The 19,629-nt window shown below is 42.4% G+C and overlaps 1 protein-coding gene across 2 annotated transcripts; it reads left to right on the top strand.

The window, feature by feature from the left end:
- Nucleotides 1–26: 26 nt before the first annotated feature.
- Nucleotides 27–13,394, top strand: Kctd18 (potassium channel tetramerization domain containing 18). 2 transcript variants are annotated; one of them, XM_027396928.2, is made up of 7 exons: nucleotides 27–171; nucleotides 2,590–2,816; nucleotides 3,350–3,561; nucleotides 5,673–5,866; nucleotides 7,050–7,144; nucleotides 9,559–9,661; nucleotides 11,828–13,394. In XM_027396928.2, the coding sequence occupies exons 2-7, from the start codon at nucleotides 2,630–2,632 to the stop codon at nucleotides 12,318–12,320; spliced, it is 1,284 nt and encodes a 427-aa protein (XP_027252729.1). In that variant the 5' UTR covers nucleotides 27–171; nucleotides 2,590–2,629; the 3' UTR covers nucleotides 12,321–13,394. The 2 variants fall into 2 exon arrangements, with proteins under 2 accessions (XP_027252729.1, XP_027252730.1); XM_027396929.2 differs by lacking the exon at nucleotides 27–171 and adding an exon at nucleotides 576–808 and having other exon boundaries at nucleotides 11,828–12,320.
- Nucleotides 13,395–19,629: the final 6,235 nt, after the last annotated feature.

Raw genomic sequence — 19,629 nt, 5'->3', positions numbered from 1 at the left:
ACCCTGGGCGAGGCCTCCTTCCCGATTTGACGCACTGCGCGTCGGGACCGCACGGGGGCGCCGTGGGTCGCTCCGCTCCACTAGTCGCGGAGCATCCGAGTGGGCGCCGGCTTACTTCCGCGTCCGGCCCCGCGGCGTCGGGCGGCTGCGCCGAGGGCCCGGCGGCCGCAGGTCAGTAGGCAGTCGCCGCTCCGCCTGCCCGTGCGGAGGAGCCGGGCGCCGGGTGGGTGGCGGGCCCGAAGCCTTGGGGGCGTCCCGGCCGCTCTGATGACATGGGCGCCTCGGAATGCAGGCGCCTGCGTGGACCGAATTGGGGTCTGCCGGCCCAGAAAGACCCCAGTGGGGCCTTGTGATACCCGCCCGCCCGCTCGCCCGCCTGCCTGCCCTTCCGGGTTTTGTCCGGCTGGGGTGGAGGAGTGTGAGCCCCTTGCACTGTGTTTCTCAAAGTGGAGTCCGGGCACGCCGATCCCCGCCTCTCAGACTCCTGAATCAGAGCCTGCTGTGGCCGGGGAGTCTGCCTTTTCAGCAGACATCCTCGACGGTTTGGTGCAGATGGCCGTGAGGGAACCCCGTCTTCACACAACATGAGGCCTCAGTGGGTGCATCTGAGTGCCATCACAGGGGCTGGCCTTGTGCTGGGGTCCTCAGATGGCAGCTGATGCCAGTGAAGGGCCTGAATCAGGAGCCCTAGAGGTGGAACTGTGTTAAACGGGGATAGTCTGTGGGTGCGTCCATGACAACCTGAAGCTGGTCTCTCAGGTTTGCCTGGCTGCCCTGGGTTATGACGGGCTCCATGTCTCACTAACAGGCAAGTTTGTGTGGACATCGCACACACCAGTGATTTTCCTTTCTTCTTTTTAGGCCCCAGTGTTCTCATCTGTCAGTAGGGACAGTAATTCTTGTTTGATAAAGTTTTTCTGTGAATTAGGTAATGTCTGTCTAGTTCTCTTCACAGTGTCTGGTACACAAGAAGCATTCAGTAAATGGGAATTGCTGAAAATGACTGCCCTTGCTTTTCTTGAGCTTATGGGGGGAAAAGAAAAGAAAAAAAAAAAAAAGAAGTAGAGATTAAACACATGGGATAAAATTTAAAAAAAAAATGTGCAAGGATTCTAACTGCATGGGAAACGATCTTGCAAGAAATGGGGCTTATCTAGGAACATGAAAAATAGAACTCTAGGGATCAGGTAACTTCGGACAGTGGACCCGCTCTGTCCCATGCCTGGTGATTGGTTGTAGTGCTACTGCAGGACTTTGAGGCAGCAAGAGGTCACATCAGTAGGTGGTTTGGGAAGACTGAACCTTGCTGGATTCCTAATGGTTTTTTGTCTGTTGGCCTACCTCAGTTTCTTGTGGTGAAGTTAGTGCCTCCGGGGAAGGATTTCAGTTGATGGGTTAGTAAAAATGAATTGGTGTGAATATAGTTGAGTTTGGCAGTTCTTTAAAGACTTGCTATGGAAGTTTAGATACTGCAGGTTGTCAGTGGAGAGAGTATGTATTTCCAGCCCATTTCAGATTTAGTAGAGAACCATAGTCATTTGTTAACAATCTCCAGACTGGATAAAGATACTTAAAAAACAACAACAACAAATTTCCCCAAAGCTTTCACCAGTAGAGTGAAAGAAGCAATCTGATTGACAAGCAATCTAGAGCAATCTGGCTACCTGTATAAATAGAGAACATTTTTGGACATTATGTTTATTTTTGTGTTTGTGGGTATTTTGCCTGCGTCTATATCTGTCTGTGTGCCATGTGCACACAGTGACCGCAGAGGTCAGAGGAGGGTATCCAATCCCTTGGAACTGGAGTTACAGACAGTTGTGAGCCATGTGGTGCTGGGGATTGAACCTAGGTCTTCTGTAAGAATACAGAAGTGCTCTCAATCATGGGCCATCCCTCTAACCCTTGATATAAATAAAATTCTGATCCCAGTTAATAAATGGTATATTGATTAGTTGTAGAATAAACTACAGTTTAAGGATTACAGTTATTGGCAGTTGATCCTCTGTTTCCTTAATCTCCAAAGTTTGTCTCAAGTTTCTCAGTGTATGCTCTATGGGAAATTTTGTATCATCATGTATAATTTGTCATTTGCTGTATACTTAGTCTATGCCACATACATTTTATGTGTCACCTTAATTACTTCTCTGGAGATCTTTGGACCATTGCCACCTCCATTTTATATATAGGGCAGCAAGAAAATGAAGATAAGCTATTCACCCAAGAACCTAGTGATTGTAATTGGTAAAGCCCTGTGGCTGCCTGTGTTACACAGCGATTTCTTCAGTCTGGATGGTTCCTTCAGACTTGTTAAAAAACATATGTCAGTGCCAGAGATCACAAGCATATCTTGTTTTTGCTTTACATGTGCCCGACTATGTATTATCTTGTATAATTCTCTAGTCATTTTATCTACTGTGCTTTATAATTCCTAGGTATTTATAAATCCTCAGACACAAAATTTCCCAATCTAGCATATTGCAGATATGCTAGGTCTTTCATATCACACAAAATACCATGTTAGAAATATGTTTATCTTATCCATTTATTTTCAGCAAGATCAGAGATATTTGTCCTTTGTTTCTACAGAGGTCTGGGACTGCAATTATTTCAAAATTTGTGAAAGTTTATGCCAAAACTCCAGGAGTCCAAGGGAAGGATGGCAGACCACAGAGCAGAAGACCTGCTAGACATTCTTCGGCTGAACGTGGGTGGCTGCATTTACACAGCCCGGCGAGAGTCTCTGTGCCGCTTTAAGGACTCCATGCTGGCATCTATGTTTAGTGGGCGTTTCCCTCTAAAAACAGATGAATCTGGTAAATGTCTGAAGTCTGGAGCATGAATGTGAATGTTCATTTAAGTGGGGATCTATTTTAAATTCCTATGATTTTCTTTAATTTTGTTGGAACATATATTAGCCTACTAATTACTGACCTCATTGGGACTGTATGCAGATTCGTTAAGCACATAGAGAAATTGAATAGCTTTTTCTAAAGTCCGTGGTGCTGCTCCTGTATGTTGACAAAGAAGTGAGATGGTATAAAGGCCGACCATGACCCTATTATGGGATCACTATATTTTGAAAGTTGTCCCTTTCATGTGACATTCGGGGTGATGGGCTGAAGCTGACTATATACTAGCTTCTCTCTGTGTTCTTCAAGGAAGAAAGTGTTTCCCCAGAGAAGCAGCTACCCTCATAGCTGACAGAACGGCCACTGTAGAGTAAGTGTTGCCATGTGCTTTTGTGTGAGCCCATGGTTGAAAAATGGAGAGTTCAGATTGTGGGTCATTCAGTAGCAGAGAACCAGAAGTGATGACTCTGCACAATTGTCTTGGAATTGTTTTCCAGGGGCGTGTATTATTGACCGTGATGGACAGCTATTTAAATACATTTTGGATTATCTCCATGGAGAAGTTCAGATCCCCTCGGATGAGCAGACCCGAACCGCCTTGCAGGAAGAGGCTGATTATTTTGGCATCCCTTATCCTTACAGCTTGTCTGACCACTTGGCCAATGAAATGGAGACATATTCTTTAAGGTCAAATATAGAACTTAAAAAGGTCTTGGCATTTTCTCAAGTTTTAAAATACATATTTATTATGCACAAAGCAGTATGTTATTTTGCATAGTTTGTGATGTCACATATACCAAGCATGAAGCAGTTTGTTATCATTTTGAATATGTTTCTTAATTATTCCTACTCATGTTTAAAGGCCAAAGTTAATTCTAGGGAAAAAAGCTTTATTAAGTTTATGTGCCTCTCTGAAGATGTAACACTTTTGATTATTTTTAACAGAACTATTCTTCTGAAATTATTGTTGTTTTTATTTTGAGGCAAGGTCTCACTATGTCACCCTGGCTGGCCTAGAACTGGTTTTGTAGTCTTAGACTGGCCTTGAACTCATAGAGATCCATCTGCCTCTGCTTCCTGAGTGCTGAGATTAAAGGTACACACCACTACGCTTGGTTTCTGAAGTTCTTTTTAAATTAGAGAAATACTGTCATTAATGAGGGCATGATGGTATTATATTTTTTACTAAGATAACTTGTTTTTTAAAAGAATTGGTCTACTAAATAATAAACTCTTACCTGACTTAGTGAGTGTAGCAGTTTGTCATGTTAAGAGACATGCTTAGTTCCCTTTGAGGGAACAACAAATATTTTTTAAAGACATTTTTATTTTATATCACATTTTAAAGATCTTTACATGACTTGAAAAGCTTTGTTATCTATGTCCTATTAATGGGTATTGCATTTGTTGCTATTTAGCACATAAGAAAATTATTCCTGTTGTCAGTTGTTGGTCCTGGAAATTGATATGAACTGATTTGAGCTTTAGATTTTGCTATCAGTTCAGGAATCAAACTGATGGATGGCTGGTTAGTAGGAGTGCAGCACAAAATCCTCTTTAGGCATTTGCACGGGTTTAGGGATCCTGCTACTGATGTTTCATACATTTAATTGCCAAGTGATAGTCTGGATAATGCTACTTAGCAAATTGCAGAATAGGGCTAAAAAAAGCCTTGCTGGAAGATTAGAGAGGGTTAGCATCATCTTTTGAATCCCAGTTCTACAGTCTTTGTGCCTGCATGTATTCCAACAGCCAAAACCCATTTATTTCAAAAGTTGTGGCATGAATGACATTGTAAAAGGGCTCTGTGGAACACGAAGAAATGGAATCCAGTTCTTGCCCTAAAACAGTTTCTAGTGTAATTTAGAATTCTTATATGTGCACACATAATATTATAGATCAACAGAAGAGTTATTTTGTAGGATTAAATGAAAGTGCAAGCCATGTGAGGACCCTGGCTTCATGATTGAGTAGGTAAGCAGTAGGTGAGTAGGTGTCGTCTTCATGTCACCTGCTCTTCCAGACACTAAGGATCTGTCAGTGGACACAGCCCACCAAGATGTATATCCTGAATGTGTTTAAATCAGTATCGAGGCTGCTGCCACAGTACTGGGAGGAGTCCCTTGTTCTGTGCTTTTTGTGTTGTCATGGCCAGACTTACTACGAGGTGTGCTGAGAGCTCAGCTGTGTCTGTCTGCTGTATTGGCTATGAACCTGTAGTATTTGGCCTGTCTCTCTTTTTCACTGCAGGGGCTAAGGGTGCTCAGCAGATAGTGGTGCTTACTCTGCAAGTGAATGAAATCCGGCCTAAGTATGTGAGCACCAGGTGACCTCACCATAGCTACCTTGTAGTGTAGAAGAGCAATTCATTTGATTAGTCCATAGTTGGAATTTGGAGTTAAAAATAAGGACCTGCCATGGGGCCAGCTAATAGAAAGAAAAGGGGAGGTTAAGTGAGAAGTCTGAGAAAATACTCTAATGAGGAGAGTGAAGATCTAACTTTTAGTTATTATATGAAGATTGTAAAATTAAAAGTGATGATGGCAAGCCTGGGGAAGAGATAAAAGAAAAATTCTGTTTGGAAAAGTATTTTCTCTAAATGAAGAGTTGTTGAGATTTTTGTTGTTGTTGTTGTTACAAAGAAAAAACCCTCTCTCCAATTAATTCATTACAATTATGTTTATAAACTAAGTTAAAATTTATGATCATTTTATTTCTCTTTATGACCAGCTCAAATTTTAGCTTTACATGAAAGTAATATAGCAATTTATCTTTTGTTCCATAATTAAATCTAAGTTTATATATATGTATTTGCTTTAGGCTTTAACAGACTTCTGTGATTCATATGGTTTGATTTGCAATAAACCAACAGTTTGGGTTCTCCACTATCTGAACACATCTGGTGCAAGCTGTGAGAGTAGAATTATTGGTGTCTATGCTACAAAAGCTGATGGGACAGATGCCATTGACAAGCAGCTGGGAGGAAGAATTCACAGTAAAAGTATCTTCAAAAGGTATGTTCAGAGTTAAATGTGGAAAAGAACAACATAAAGTCTTGACATCTTAATCATTTTAAGAATTGTTTGTGTATGAAATACCATGCTTGATGACAAGAAGCTATGGGCTTGCCTCAGTGTGCAGAGCCCTCAGAAGTGTGGGATGGCTGTTTCCAGAGTGGGGTGAACATTACACTCTTTGCACAGAGACTTTAGCCCTGGGCCTTTTGCAGTATCGAGTACGGTGGTTCTCGGTACACTGAGCCTCAAGTCCCATGATAGGTCTTTATAGAGTGGAAAGAAGATGTCACGTGCCCAATATCTCCCCTAACCACAGTGTGGGGCAAAGAGCTAGCCTAGGGTCACCAGGCACACTGAGTGACCCAGGGCCACACTGCGTCTTGTGCCTGTACCTTTTAGGGTTAGGCTTCTATGATTTGGACATGTTAAATTCTTACAAGTTGTCATCTTATTATGTCCCTATAATATTATTTGTACTGGCAAAGTCACTTAACATATTTTCTATCTTCTATATGTTCCATGGGAGAGTGAAGTGGGTCATATACCAGTCAGTAATCCATAGCCATATAAGCTTGCTTTCAGGTAACAGGAAGTACTGTCTTTCTGAATCCTTTCCAGGCAATAGTATTTCTGCATAAGATGTCCAAGCACCTGGTATGATGCAAGGAAAATGGCATCAAAGTTGGATCTTTTCTAATTAGAGTTAGCTGGTTTTGTTTTGTTGGTTTTTTTTGTTCCTTGGTTTGTATCGCCTTGGGTGGCCTGGAATGCAGAGATCTGCCTGCCTCTGCCTCCGAAGTCCTGGTATTAAAGGCTTGAGCCACTATGCCCAGATATGTGTGTGTGTGTGTGTGTGTGTGTGTGTGTGTGTGTGTGTGTGTGTGTGTATGTATATGTGTGTGTGTATATATAATATTTTAAAATGTTTTTAAAATATATTGATATATTTTCATATTGTGGAATTGACAAATACTACCATGAAAAGGAGATCAAATTTACATTAGACTGTGATGTAATTTATGAGTGCACACCTAAGCTTAGGGTCATAGAGGAATGACTTGTGCTTAGGTATTTTTTAACTTGATTATCAAGTATTTATTGAGCATATGCTAGCTTGATATAAATAGACACATTCATGCATAAATAGTAGATTTTCATTACATTTTTGCAATGTTTCTAGAGAGGCGGGAAATAATGTTCAGTACATTTGGAGCTATTACTCGGTAGCCGAGTTGAAGAAAATGATGGACGCCTTTGATGCCTGGGAAGGAAAAGGTACAGTGTAGTTCTTTTGTTTCATGGACACAGGTATGTTTCTCTCTCTCTCTCTCTCTCTCTCTCTCTCTCTCTCTCTCTCTCTCTCTCTCTCTTCCAGGTCTTCCATTGTAGCTATGGCTGGCCTGGGACTTGGGGCTATCCTCCTGCTCTGCTGGGATTATAGACTTGTGTCACCATAAAATCAATCCCAAACACAGAGTAAAACACTGCATCTTTCTTCTCCATCCCTTGTTTTGTCTTTCCCTTCTTCTTACTCCGCCCCTCTCTTTCTAGGAGTATACTTTTTATTGTGTCAGATGTCTGTCACCATAAGGTGGTATCGAGGCAGTTTGCTTTTAAGTCTTTACCCCCATGCATGAGTGCTAGATATTATTATCTGTTTATAATTCAGTGACTTCAAGGATGGCTCTGTTAGTTGTGCTTACTTAATTACATAAGAGTTTATTTAGACCTGTGGTGTAGCTGGCAGCACTCTAAGAAGTGTGCTTCTAACCTGAACATGAGATGTAAGCAAGGAGGCTGGTGACATGGCTTAGCAGGTAAAGGTGCTTTTCACCAAGCCAGATTACCCAAGTTCAATTCCTAGAAGCCACATGGTGGAAGGAGAGAACTAACTTCTGTAACTTGTTCTCTGACCCCTGGTGTAGACTGTCCATGTTCACACAAATTAAAATAAATGTTAAAAAAAAGAGATCAAACAAATGAACAAAAACTGGCTTGATTGGACATGTGGCTCACTCCTCTATGCTCAGCACTAAGGAGGCTGAGGCAGGAGACTCACTGAGTTTAAGGCTGGCCTTGACTATACAGTGAGTTTTAGAGCAACCTGGTTTAGATAGCTAGACTGTGTTTGAAAACAAATGGAAGTATTGGGGTGAAAATGTACTAATGCATTCCTGGGTCTTGGATTAGGAATGATTGTGATTTTCTGTTTTGGGTGTTGGTTCTGGGGATCAAACCCAGGGGCTTCATGTTCACAATATGCCAAATTTACTAAGGTAGTCATGTTTACCAGAACTTTAATGATTAAAAAACAGACACTGATCTCATTCTGGGGACCTGAGAGCTATTACTGAAAAAAAAATAAACAAAACACAATTTTTTATTGAAGATTATTCTTTAAGTATTTTTTTGTGTATATAATTTTGTGGGTTTTTTTTTTACATTTTATTTATTTATTATGTATACAACATTCTGCTTCCATGTATATCTGCACACCAGAAGAGGGCACCAGATCGAATAACAGATGGTTGTGAGCCACCATGTGGTTGCTGGGAATTGAACTCAGGACCTCTGGAAGAGCAGTCGGTGCTCTTAACCTCTGAGCCATCTCTCCAGCCCCAATTTTTGTGTGTTTTTGGTTGAAGTGAAGTCACATGATGTAGAATGAATTGGTTTAAGATGTGTATGTATCAGTGGCATTTGCAGCTTATAAACACCACCTGTCTAGTTCCAAACATTCTTATCATCTCAGAAGGAATCCCCCCTTCCTCTCCACTCCATGTTCTCTTGTAGCTCCTCCCAACCCCAGTCCTTTTTCTGTCAAAGTGGATTTACCTGTCCTGGGTATTTCATGTAAGTGGGATCATGAAGTATGTGACCTTTTACATCTGACTTCTTTTACTTAGAGGCTCATAAGGATACATTTTTAAACGTTGACTCAGAAGTCATAAGTATCAGATTATTCTTGTTTAAAGGTTTGTTGTATTTTTTATTTGTGTGTGTTCCCACATGTGTGCAAGTATCTGCAGAGGCCAGAAAGAGTCATCAGATTCCCCTATAACTGGAGTTCCAGGCATTTGTGAACCACTAGACATGGGTGCTGTGAACTTGCTACAGTCTCCTTCAAGCACTTGCTGTTAACTACTGAGCCATATCTGGTGACCAATGCAGCAGACAAAGCATTCACCATTGCACACATCCTTTACACCTTTAGCCAATGCTGCAACTGTTTGTAAAGCCCCAAAGGTTTTCAGAGTGCTTAACCTTTTCTAAGCACTTCATGTCTATTAACTTATGTAATGATCACGGCAGCCATGCGGGGTACATACTGTGATAATTAGGATGAGGAAATACCATTCCCAAGGTCACATTACTAAGTGACAGAGTGGGATTTAGACACTGGGTCAGAGCCTGTGCCCTTAACCAGCATACACTCAGTCACTTGAGCATACAGTGAGCCACTTTCTAGGCCAGGCAACCATAGAGCCCTGGTTTGCAGCCAGCTCTTCTTGGACCTAGCTCATGAGTTTTGCCACTCCACTGTCCTGGAGCTACTAGTGAGCATTTCCTGTTTGTGTTGTACACACTCCATTCATCACCTGAGAGGAACAGGTGCAGACAGCCTCTGGGCAGTCATAGACGACTTAATGTTTACCCATGGCTCTCTTAATTATCTTTTCATCTTCAAGGTGTAAGCTACTGGCGAGTGCCCCATGAGCTGATCGAGTGTTGGACTCTGGAAGAGCGGCCTCTACATGGAAGCCTGCGCCATATGACCCCAATCCGAAAGAGGTTATCAGTGATTCTGTTTTGTTTTTAAATCTCTAGTTGATACGTTTTGTAGCCATCATAAAGGGGAAATGACTAATTCTTGACTTTACTAAGTTTCTTAATCACCTACATGCATATTCTACATTATCAGTGAAATAATGATCTCAATAAATAAAAAGTTACCCAAACTATGAAAAGTAGGGGGATTATACTCTAGTTGTGGAGGTATGCTCTTGAAAGGAGAAGGTGGCTGTAAGAACAGTGGTGGGCACTGGGAGGGAATGCTGTCCTCCCAAAGAAGGGAAACCCGGGATTTATTGGCAGTCTCTGTAGGCTTAATACTTGAAATTCCCTGTGCCTTATTCTGAATTTTTTCTTTTTCTTTTTCTTTTCTGTTGACACAAATTGCATTTTTATTTGGTAATATTTTCTTATTAGCATTAAATTCACCCCATGGCTGTGTCTTCAGCTGTGTCTTAAGTGCATGTAAAATTGTATTTCTTTTTTAATGTCTCAGTTTTATCCATAGTATCAGGTGTTTTTGTTTCTTGATTACTTGTTCTGAGTTTGATTCATAACTAGAATTTCAAATGTGCTTTCCTACTTTTTCCCTCTGGATGTTCAAAGAAATGAAGAGAAGTTGATGCATTTTTTAATAATCATCTCTTCGTAACATTTTATTTTTTGTAAAAAATACATTGATTGTATTATCATTATTTTGTCATTTGAACCAGCAGCAAACACCAAGCCTAGTGCAATGATTTCAACTGGGACAGACTTTTTGTATACTCTCCCCTCTCTTGAGTATTTAGCAATGTTTGGAGCTTTTTTGTTGTACTCTGTAGGAAGGTGGATGCTATGGCCAAGGGTAGAGGCCAGGGATACTGGCACATGTTCTACTGGCAGCTTCCCCCAACAAAAGAATTATTTTACTGAAATGGTGATTGTACCAAGGTGGGTGGAGAGACCTTGGTGTAGAGTCCAGTTACAGAGACGGGAAACAAAGCAGTCAGGAATGCTGATGGTGACCTCCCTGTTTGTCAGTGATCTTTTCTCTGGGATTGTAGGAAGCATCATTTTTGATGTGTAGACCAGACAATGAAAGTGATGTATAGTTATGTTGAGTATATTATATTAGCATTCTTTTTGGTGTATGGAAATAGAACTAGACTATGATTCCGTTTCCAAGCAGATGCTTCTCACCCCCTGTAATACTGTGGAGAGGAAGCTCATGGAGGCTCGAGGTTCCCCATGTGCTGAGTGCCTCAGGACAGGAATCAGGTGGAAAACCAGGCCAAACAGGCGGGACTGTCACAGTGGATTTTTTTGTTTGTTTGTTTTGTTTTGTTTTGTTTTTTTGAGACAGAGTTTTTCTGTGTAACAGTCCTGGCTGTCCTAGAACTCACTTTGTAGATCAGATCAGCCTGGAACTCACTGAGATCCGCTTGCCTCTGTCTCCCAAGTGCTGGGATTAAAGGCGTGTGCCACTGCCACGCGGTGACTGTCACAGTTTTGAGGTCAATTTTGGTAGTGTTTTCCCTTTTTAGGCTGTTTATAATGAATGGTCGACTCAGTTCAGGACTCTTTGAGTAATGTGTTCAGTACTTTTCATATTCAAAAATATCTGACATTAGAATGGACTTGACTGTTCTAGCAGGACTCCAAATGTGTCTCATGGCATGTGGAGTCTAGGGGCTGTCAGGGCAATGGTGACTGGTGAATACATTGTAGCAGTTAAACAGGTACCTTTCCTGAACTCTCCAGGCCTTTCTGTGTCCACAGGGATCTTAAAGCTCAAATTGGAGAGTAGCATTTAAGCATTTATTTGGTTGTGAATCATGCTTTCTTGTCAGTAAGCTTGTGAATCCTGCAGTTCTTGGAAGAAAGCACTGAATATTCTTGATTATTCTGTGGAGCACAGCAGAGCTCTTGGGGACAGAGTGATATGTAGTCTAATTCTTACCCAACACTCCAGATCCTCACTGGTTGAGTTGTGTATGATTGTAAGATACAATTTGTAAAGCCATTGAAGCAGTCTCTAGTAAACACGTTGCTTTTCAGTTGACCTTGGTGGGGATGAGCTAGGAGGCGGGTTGCTGTCTGTAATACTATCTGTGAACATACTGCCGCTCTCTGTTAGCCCTGAATGTGAACTTTGGAGACCTGTTCCTGCTTCTGTGTTTCCAGGCGGCTGCTAACCCTCAGTGAAGAGGATGAAGGTGTGAACTGTAAGGCTGGTCCTAAGCCTGTCAGATTTTTGGGCCCTTCCACAAGCACCCAAATTAAAGTCAAGAACTCAGCTGCTGTGAGGGTGTCACCTGTCAGTGCTGCCCAGATCACCTCTCAGGCTACAGCAAACCGTTCTCAAAGAGGCAGTTATGGAAAGGCAGCTCAGTGCCCTGTGGCCACAGGGGCTTCTGGGCATGCTCCTGCTTCCCCTCAAGCCCAGAGTGCTGAAAACCAAGCTACACAGCCACCACCAGCCAAGGTGCTCCTGTCTGACAAGAAGTCTCCATCCAACCGAGTGATCAAGCTGAGGAGGACTCCACTGTGTGTGGGGACTTCTCTGCCCACCCCCTCAGCAGGGAGCCAGGCTGGCTCCCCCCAGCAGCCTTCTCCAGAGGCTTCCATCACTTCAGGTGTGCGGACTGAGACCAGGGAAGACCAGCCTGATGGATAAAGTGGACTGGAAACTGCCTGTCTGTCCTGCAGCTTCCAGTTCATTGATTCTGACAAGTGAGTCTGTTCTTGCCAGCAGAAGGGAACATCCATGTGGAGGTTTAGGATTGTTATAGGAAAAGTGAATTCTGTGGTGTGGGAGTAGACGAGGAGCTTGGTGGTGTGGTTATTTACTTTGTGTTTTCCTAAGGTTGTCTGTGTGCAGTTTGGTTTCTAGTTTTTCATTTTAGGCTTTATTTAAATGGTTAATTGATATCAAGGTGACCAAGCAGTAATCACTACAGACATCTCCCCTTTTCTTTTGCAGTAATACTAGAGTCACCTGGCCCTTTTGTAATGTAACTCTTGTAGTCCAGGGGTAGGAATGAGGCCTGGCATAGATACCTGTCAGGTGGAGAGGGGGGACCAGTCCTGGCCACATAGTTGCTTCTTCTCCAAAGACACCATGAAAAGGGACAGTGGGAAGGGCAAGAATGTAAGTGAAGACCAGACGTGGACTCTAACTTGACTGGGACATTTTCTTTCCTAGGTCGGCTCCGCTCCTCACTTAGATCCATTAGCTGGTGTGTCTCCGCACACCACAGAGGGTTGGGGGTGCATGTGATAAGAGCTGTGGAATGCATTTTGGAATGGTTCAAATTGGTGTTCTAATTTGAGTAGTGAAGTTTTGAAGTGCTTTCAAAGAGAAAAGTTAAATAAGTTTAACTTTTTAACTCAAGTTAATGTGTTCTTAGAAGTGACCATTGAAGAGTCCTTCTGATTGTACGCTAGGTTTTATGCATACAATTTCCACATAACTTGAATTTCATATTTTTAAACAAAATATTTTGATTAATCCTCTATTTTTTCATGACCATTGAATTGTACGTGCTTACTCTTACATATTATGTTTGATAATTGGATTGTCCATTTCTAGTCTTCATGAGCACTGTGCTTCAGGGTTTTAAAGATGGTTCATCTAGCAGTGTGCTCCTTACTCGGATTCTGGGCATGCACTTGCATTGCTTTGAAAGAGTGAGGCAGGTATATTTGTGGTGTTTCTTTTCAAATAAATAAAACGTTTCCACGAAAATGACATTTTCTGTGACTACTTATTTAAACTTGGCACCCTGCAATGGTTTGAGAGCTTACTAATTTATGTAGGGTTCCCATTCCTGTTTCCAAACTTACTTTCTTATTTTGCTGCTGGTATCTTTTTAAGAAGGTGGTTTAGCTGAGTAGAAAGGCTTTTAATTGAAGATCCATAATGACATCCTGGAGTATATAAACTATTTAGTTACCTTTAAAACCGGTGCTATCTTAGAGAACTCAACTTGAAAATTAAAGATGAGTGAATTCTTGGGACTCTCAATTTGGACATTACACTTTTTACTTGATCTAGGATATTCTGCAGTCCTAATGCATATGTAAGAAAAATTTACTGATGCACATAAAATGTGTTTTGTACATGATGACCCGGAAAGGGAACGTTTGAAGATGCATCATGGATAATTCAGTCGACAGCCTCCTTTTCTGACTTCAAACAATTTAGAGGAAATCACTGCATGTGACACATTTAGTCTTTGTAAGAAGACATTTGGGTCATGCGCTGAGCAACACATTAGATGGACAGGAGAGATGGCACAGCAGGTCAAGGTTCTTGCCACCACCAAGCCTGGTAACCTCCCCTCAACCCACGTGGTAGAAGGAGAGAACCAACTTCCACAAGTTGTTCTTTGACCTCCACACAGGCCATGGTGTGGGTGTCATCCCTCCTCCCACTATTTGAAAAGTAAATAAATGTAATGTAAGAATGCATTTGGAGCCGGTCCTGGGTGGCAAGAGTGGGGTGGGGGTAGATACTTATGAATTCATGAGTCTGAAGTTAAAGGCCAAGTTCAGAATGCTCAACTATCAGAGTATTACTTGAGTGCAGTTCCTTGGATGTTGCCTTTGTTTTTTGTTGCGGGGAGGGGGGATTAAAAACATTTTATTTACTTCTTTGTTCTTCAGACATTCTTTATTTGAGACTCCAACAAGACTGGGTAACACGCCAGAAGTTAGTGTATTTCTGGATAGAAAGAAGAAAAAAATTGAAAAGGAAAAAAAAAACGTATAAATAGTTTGAAAAATAGTTTCCTGTGTCTAGGTCAGGAGACTATGATTTATAGTGACTAGCTATGTGGGCATTATTCATCTGAAGAAAAATGTGCACATCTTGTAATCTTTGTTGAAAACTGGTTTTTCCTGGTCAAATCTGGTTAGTTGTGAAATGGAGAGCTGAAGGCTGACCTACTAATGGGTTTATTTTGATTGTGTTGCTATATAGCCTAGATAACAAAGTATTTCCATGTGTTTTATTTACTGCTTTTTAGTTCCAGAACAGCATCATAATGAAGTCCTTTCTAGTTCTTAAAGATAAAGAAAATGAGGTTGAAAAAAGTTAATACTGTACCATAATGATCACATTCAGTCATCCCAGCCCTGTAGTCTGACTGACACGTGATGACCAGCTAGAGGGAAGAAATATGTGTAAAGCGTAGGAATTTGCTTAACACTGGGGAAGCTTTTAGTAGGACTATACTGAAGCATTGGATTGTGCATTTGTCTCTTGTGAGACCTACATGGTCTCTTCTGTAGTTGTAGGTGTCAGGTGCACAGGAGGGATACAGTTACCTCCTGCCCTAGGCCCACTGAAGCATAGTCAGTATTTGAGTTTATGGGGAAGTCCTTACCAAAGAAAACCAATACTTGTAGTGGAAACTGACTTGTAAATCCTTGGTCCCATGTTCATGAAACTTGAGTAGGTAACAATTAAGCACATACATGTCACCCCCCCCCCCCAATTCACTGGAAAAATAAACCAACAAAAAATTCCAGCAGTGGAGGCTGTAGAAGTCCTTATCCCTAGAGCCTGCCTGCACCCCCTCCATATCCTAGCCAGTTCCTAACCCTGGTCCTCTGCTGCAGTGACTGGAACCCCTGGCATGCTGCCAGGCTAGGCCATGAGGCAACCGATGTGCGTGACTAGAGGCAGCCATGAAACTTTCTGCTCCTCTTCTGCCATTTACAAACCATGGGGCAAGTCAACACTTCTGAGCCTCCATTTCGTCATCTGTGAAAGGAGATGGGGGAGTAATTTTTGGTGTGTGCACACCTCTCCTGGGGACACTGGGAACATGAAATCAGATTGGATCCGGGGAAGCACTTTAGGTCCCAACCTGATGAGAAGCAGCCGCCATTCCTCTCTGAGGGTGTTTGTGGTTACATGTGGTGATATAGACATGGCGGACCAGCAGGTTCCAGTTTGTCTCTGAGCTTCTCCACGACACCTCCAGTTTCTCCTTCTGGTTACTGAAAGCACAGCCCATAGCAGTCCCAAGCCCACCTTTAGATTCTGCGTGGCATTTGCCTGTAGTCAGAACTTGTATAGGTCACAGCCCCTCCAAGGTGTTCTCATGACTTCTCACGTCAAGCTAACCCACAATATAACAGTGGAATGTTTAGAGAAATGCTTGTTGAATGAATAGGTGTGGAAACAGCTCTCTTCCTCTCCTGGAGGTGAAAAGAGACTGAAGTCAGCAAGGGGGCATTGAAGGGGCTTCAAAGACCAGAGAGTGAGTCTAGGGTTCTGCCAGCATGCAGTTATGGGCACACTGTAATTGTTGCTTGTATGTTGGTCAGTCTTTTGTATACTTTAAACAACTCATGAAAGTAAATATTAATGAAAGGCTGAAGTGTAGCTTAGTGGTTCAGTGCACATGTACTATTCTCAAGGACCCAGGTTCAAATCCCAGCACCTCTCCGATAAAGAAAGAAAAAAAGAGGCTTATCACAGGAAGACAGGTGTGACTTCTGAGCTGTAGCTGCTCTAGCACCAAGCCTGCTCTAAGTGGTCTCACTTGGTCCACGAAGTCTTCTGATGGCACCACACATTTCTGGGGTTGGAGGCAGCCATGGAATATAGGGAAATCAGAAATCAAGGCTTGGTAGTATGTCCTTTGAAAAGAGAGAAGGCATGTGCTTAGTCTGTCAGTTATGTGGGTCACTCATGCACCTGGTCCCCTGAAACTCTGGGAAACCATCATGTCCTTGCCTGTGCAGAACAGGGGGCTGGAGAGGTGACTTCATGGTTAAGAGCACTGGCTGCTCTTACAGAGGACTGGGTTTGGTTCCCAGGACCCACTTGTCAGCTCATAACAATCTGTAACTCCAGTTTCAGGGAACCCCATGCTCCCTTCTGATGTCTATGAGAACTGCACACATGTGGTATAATACATATAACCACATGTAGTATAATAAATACAACCACAAATGGTATCATACATCCAACCACACATGGCATAACACATACAGCAAGGTATACACTAATGCATATAAACCAAATAAATCAATATGAAGAAAAGCTTAAAAGAACACAGCAACAAAAGTCAATTATAAGGTGGTGCTGTGACCATGGTGGCTGCTGGGCTAGTCGGCTCCCCACACAGCTTCCCATTTGACAGTCTTTCCCTTGAGGGTGCCATTGTTGATCTAGGCAAACCAGTTTGTGATGAGGGTTAATGTATATAAGATAGGATTAAATCATTAGTAAGAAAAACGTCTCTTTAATTGAAAAAATTTTCATCTAACATATTCTGATCACAGTCCCCTCCAGCTCCTCCCAGATCCTTCCCACCTCACCACCAGTTCCACACCCTTTCTCTTCATTTAAGTTGTATTTTTCTTTGGTGTAACTATGATAACTTTTAACTCAACTGGAGCCTCAGTTCTCAGCAATTTATATAAAGCCACCAGTATCTTCAGGTCAGGGACTCTACTGAGGAGTGTGACAATGTTGAATGACCATGTACCCCCGGCATCACTTCTAACTGACGTGTGTGTGTGTGTGTGTGTGTGTGTGTGTGTGTGTGTGTGTGTGTGTGTTGTGTATGTCTACATATATGTATGTGTGTTTGTATTTAGGTATTAATACCCAGGTGGGTTGGTACATGCCTGTTGCCCCATCCCTACAGTTGGGAAGCAGAAGCAGAGGACCAGAAGTTCAAGGCCACCCTAAATTACATAGCAAGTTTGATCACAGCCTGGACTACATGAGTCCCTGGCTAAGAAAAGGTAGAGCAAACCTTGCTTCCCCCATTGTACAGGGTTAACTTAAATATATAAGATTTTTATATATGTGGTTTTGAGTACATAAACCAATGAAGTCTTCTCTAAGTCATAGGGGGAAAAGGGCCAAGCAAGCAACAGCAACAAAATCGTACTGTTACAGAGTGGGGATGGGGGCACAACCTGTGGTCCCAGCACTTGGAAGGGTGAAGTAGGAAGACTGGGATTTTGAGGTCAACTTGAGCTATATAACAAACAAGACCATGTATAATCAAATAATAACCAATTTACAACAGCTCATCTCTCCTTAGTGTGTGCCAGGAACTGAGCAGGAAAGCCAACCCCTGTTGCAGCTGGGATTATAAGTATACCATCACTTCTATCCGGGCCACTAGAACTGTATTTGTATCAACTTAATAATAATATGGAGTGTCTATTTAGTAAAAAAAAAGAAAAAAAAAACCAACAGCCACAGTAAGATGGGGGAGGGGCGGGAGGAAGAATAAGAACAAAGTGAAGTGGTACGTGTATGACGCCACCATGAAAGCCACTAGTTTGTATGCAGACCTAAAAAGAACAACTGATTAACGCAACAGCACTGATTTTAGTCCCCCTTGGCACCTTTGCTCAGAAGTTATCAATTCTCATCACAGAGGAACTGGATGGGTTCTCCGTCTAAAGGGCCTGGATTGGAAGCTGGTCCTAATTTTATTGGCATTTGAGTTAATCATGTAAGCTCCCTGAGCCCGAATTTCCTAATTAATAAACTAGGAAAAAACACACACACATACACTCACATGCACAACACTCTCACACACATTCTTGCACACTCACACACGTTCTTGCACACTCACTCACATTCAGATGTATATTCACTCTTATACATACACTCTCACACTCACACACTAAACACACACATGTATACACTTACACACATGTGTACACACACTTATATACACTCACCGTCTCACTCACATGTGCACACACTCTTACACACACCCAGTACTCTCTCACACACATAGTTGTAATGGGAATCCAGTAAGATAATGGTAGGAATGTGTCAACTATTACATTGTGTTCTATAGCAAACCTATGGGTCATTTAATTAGAGGGGTTTTAGAGGTCATTTGGTCCAAATAGTTATATTGTCGAGATACTAAGACCCCCCTCAAGAATAAGTATTAAGGCTGGGGTGTAGCTCAGTGGTAGAAATCACATACACATGAGTGCATAGAGACCAGAGGAGGATTCTGGGTGGGTATTCTGTCATTAAGCTTCTAGGTCCACCTAGGTACACCTTCCCTCCCAAGCTGGCTTTTGTTTGTTTGTTTTTTAATCATGAGTGCTGAAAATCCAAATTCACGACCTCATGTCACAGCAAGTGTTCTTACCCACTGTGCCACCTCCCCAGCCTCCTGAACTGGTTCTTCTCTGTCTCCTTTCCTTGCCACTGCTGCAGACAAAACGCAAGTGCTATTCCACACTGGGAGGACAGCACTGAGCTGTTAAATGGCCTCTTCAGGGATGATTCCCACCCCCACTCCATTCTCCCCACACTATCAGAGTCATCTTTTAAAAAACAAAACAAATCATGTGATGCTCTGGACTCTTCCATGTCCAGGATTTCTATGTCATGATTTCTGTGTTCAGCCACACATGTGGTGTTCGGCTTTTAGATACACCCAGGATACAATACATACTGGGAAAATCTTAAAAGAATCTAAGACCTGAAAACAATAAAACCTCGAAAGGTCTTTGATTCCAGTAAAATTGGGAGCTCAGAATGGGCAACAGAGGGTGGGCTCCCCAAGCTGGCAATGCCTCTTATCGTCTGGGAGAGACTTCAAATAACATCTGCAGGCTCTCAGACCTCAGAGGCTGGTGTGGGGGAGGATGCCCGTGGTTAGCATCCCTGCCCACCTGTATTTATGCTGATCGTCACTGTGGCCTCCTGATATGGATTCTTGGAGACCTCCTCAAGGCTTACGCCTTGCCCACACCTGAGGGGGTTTCTGCTGAGCAGGTGAGAAGACGGCATGAGACAGACTCACAGAATTGTCTGCCTGGTAAATGTTTTTTAATTCTCAGGCTTACTTTCCCCTTGCACCACTTCTGAACATTTCTCTGATTTTAGGCAGGGTGTCTAACACCTAATGGCTCCTAATTCCTCTTCCTTTTCAGGAAGTGCACATTTCATCTGTATGGCACATCCTTTAACTCAC

This window comes from Cricetulus griseus, chromosome 2, assembly GCF_003668045.3.
Source record: "Cricetulus griseus strain 17A/GY chromosome 2, alternate assembly CriGri-PICRH-1.0, whole genome shotgun sequence".
NCBI classification, from domain to species: Eukaryota; Metazoa; Chordata; class Mammalia; order Rodentia; family Cricetidae; genus Cricetulus; species Cricetulus griseus.
Note: the sequence above shows the minus strand (reverse complement) of the source record. Positions and strands in the feature narration are given on the sequence as shown.

Bases quoted from the DNA above. Each gene is read 5' to 3' on its own strand.
- Kctd18 (XM_027396928.2), top strand. From the start codon at position 2,630: ATGCCAAAACTCCAGGAGTCCAAGGGAAGGATGGCAGACCACAGAGCA. The intron at 2,817-3,349 runs GTAAATGTCTGA...ATTGTTTTCCAG, and splicing joins TCTAAAAACAGATGAATCTG to GGGCGTGTATTATTGACCGT. The intron at 9,662-11,827 runs GTTATCAGTGAT...CTGTGTTTCCAG, and splicing joins ATGACCCCAATCCGAAAGAG to GCGGCTGCTAACCCTCAGTG.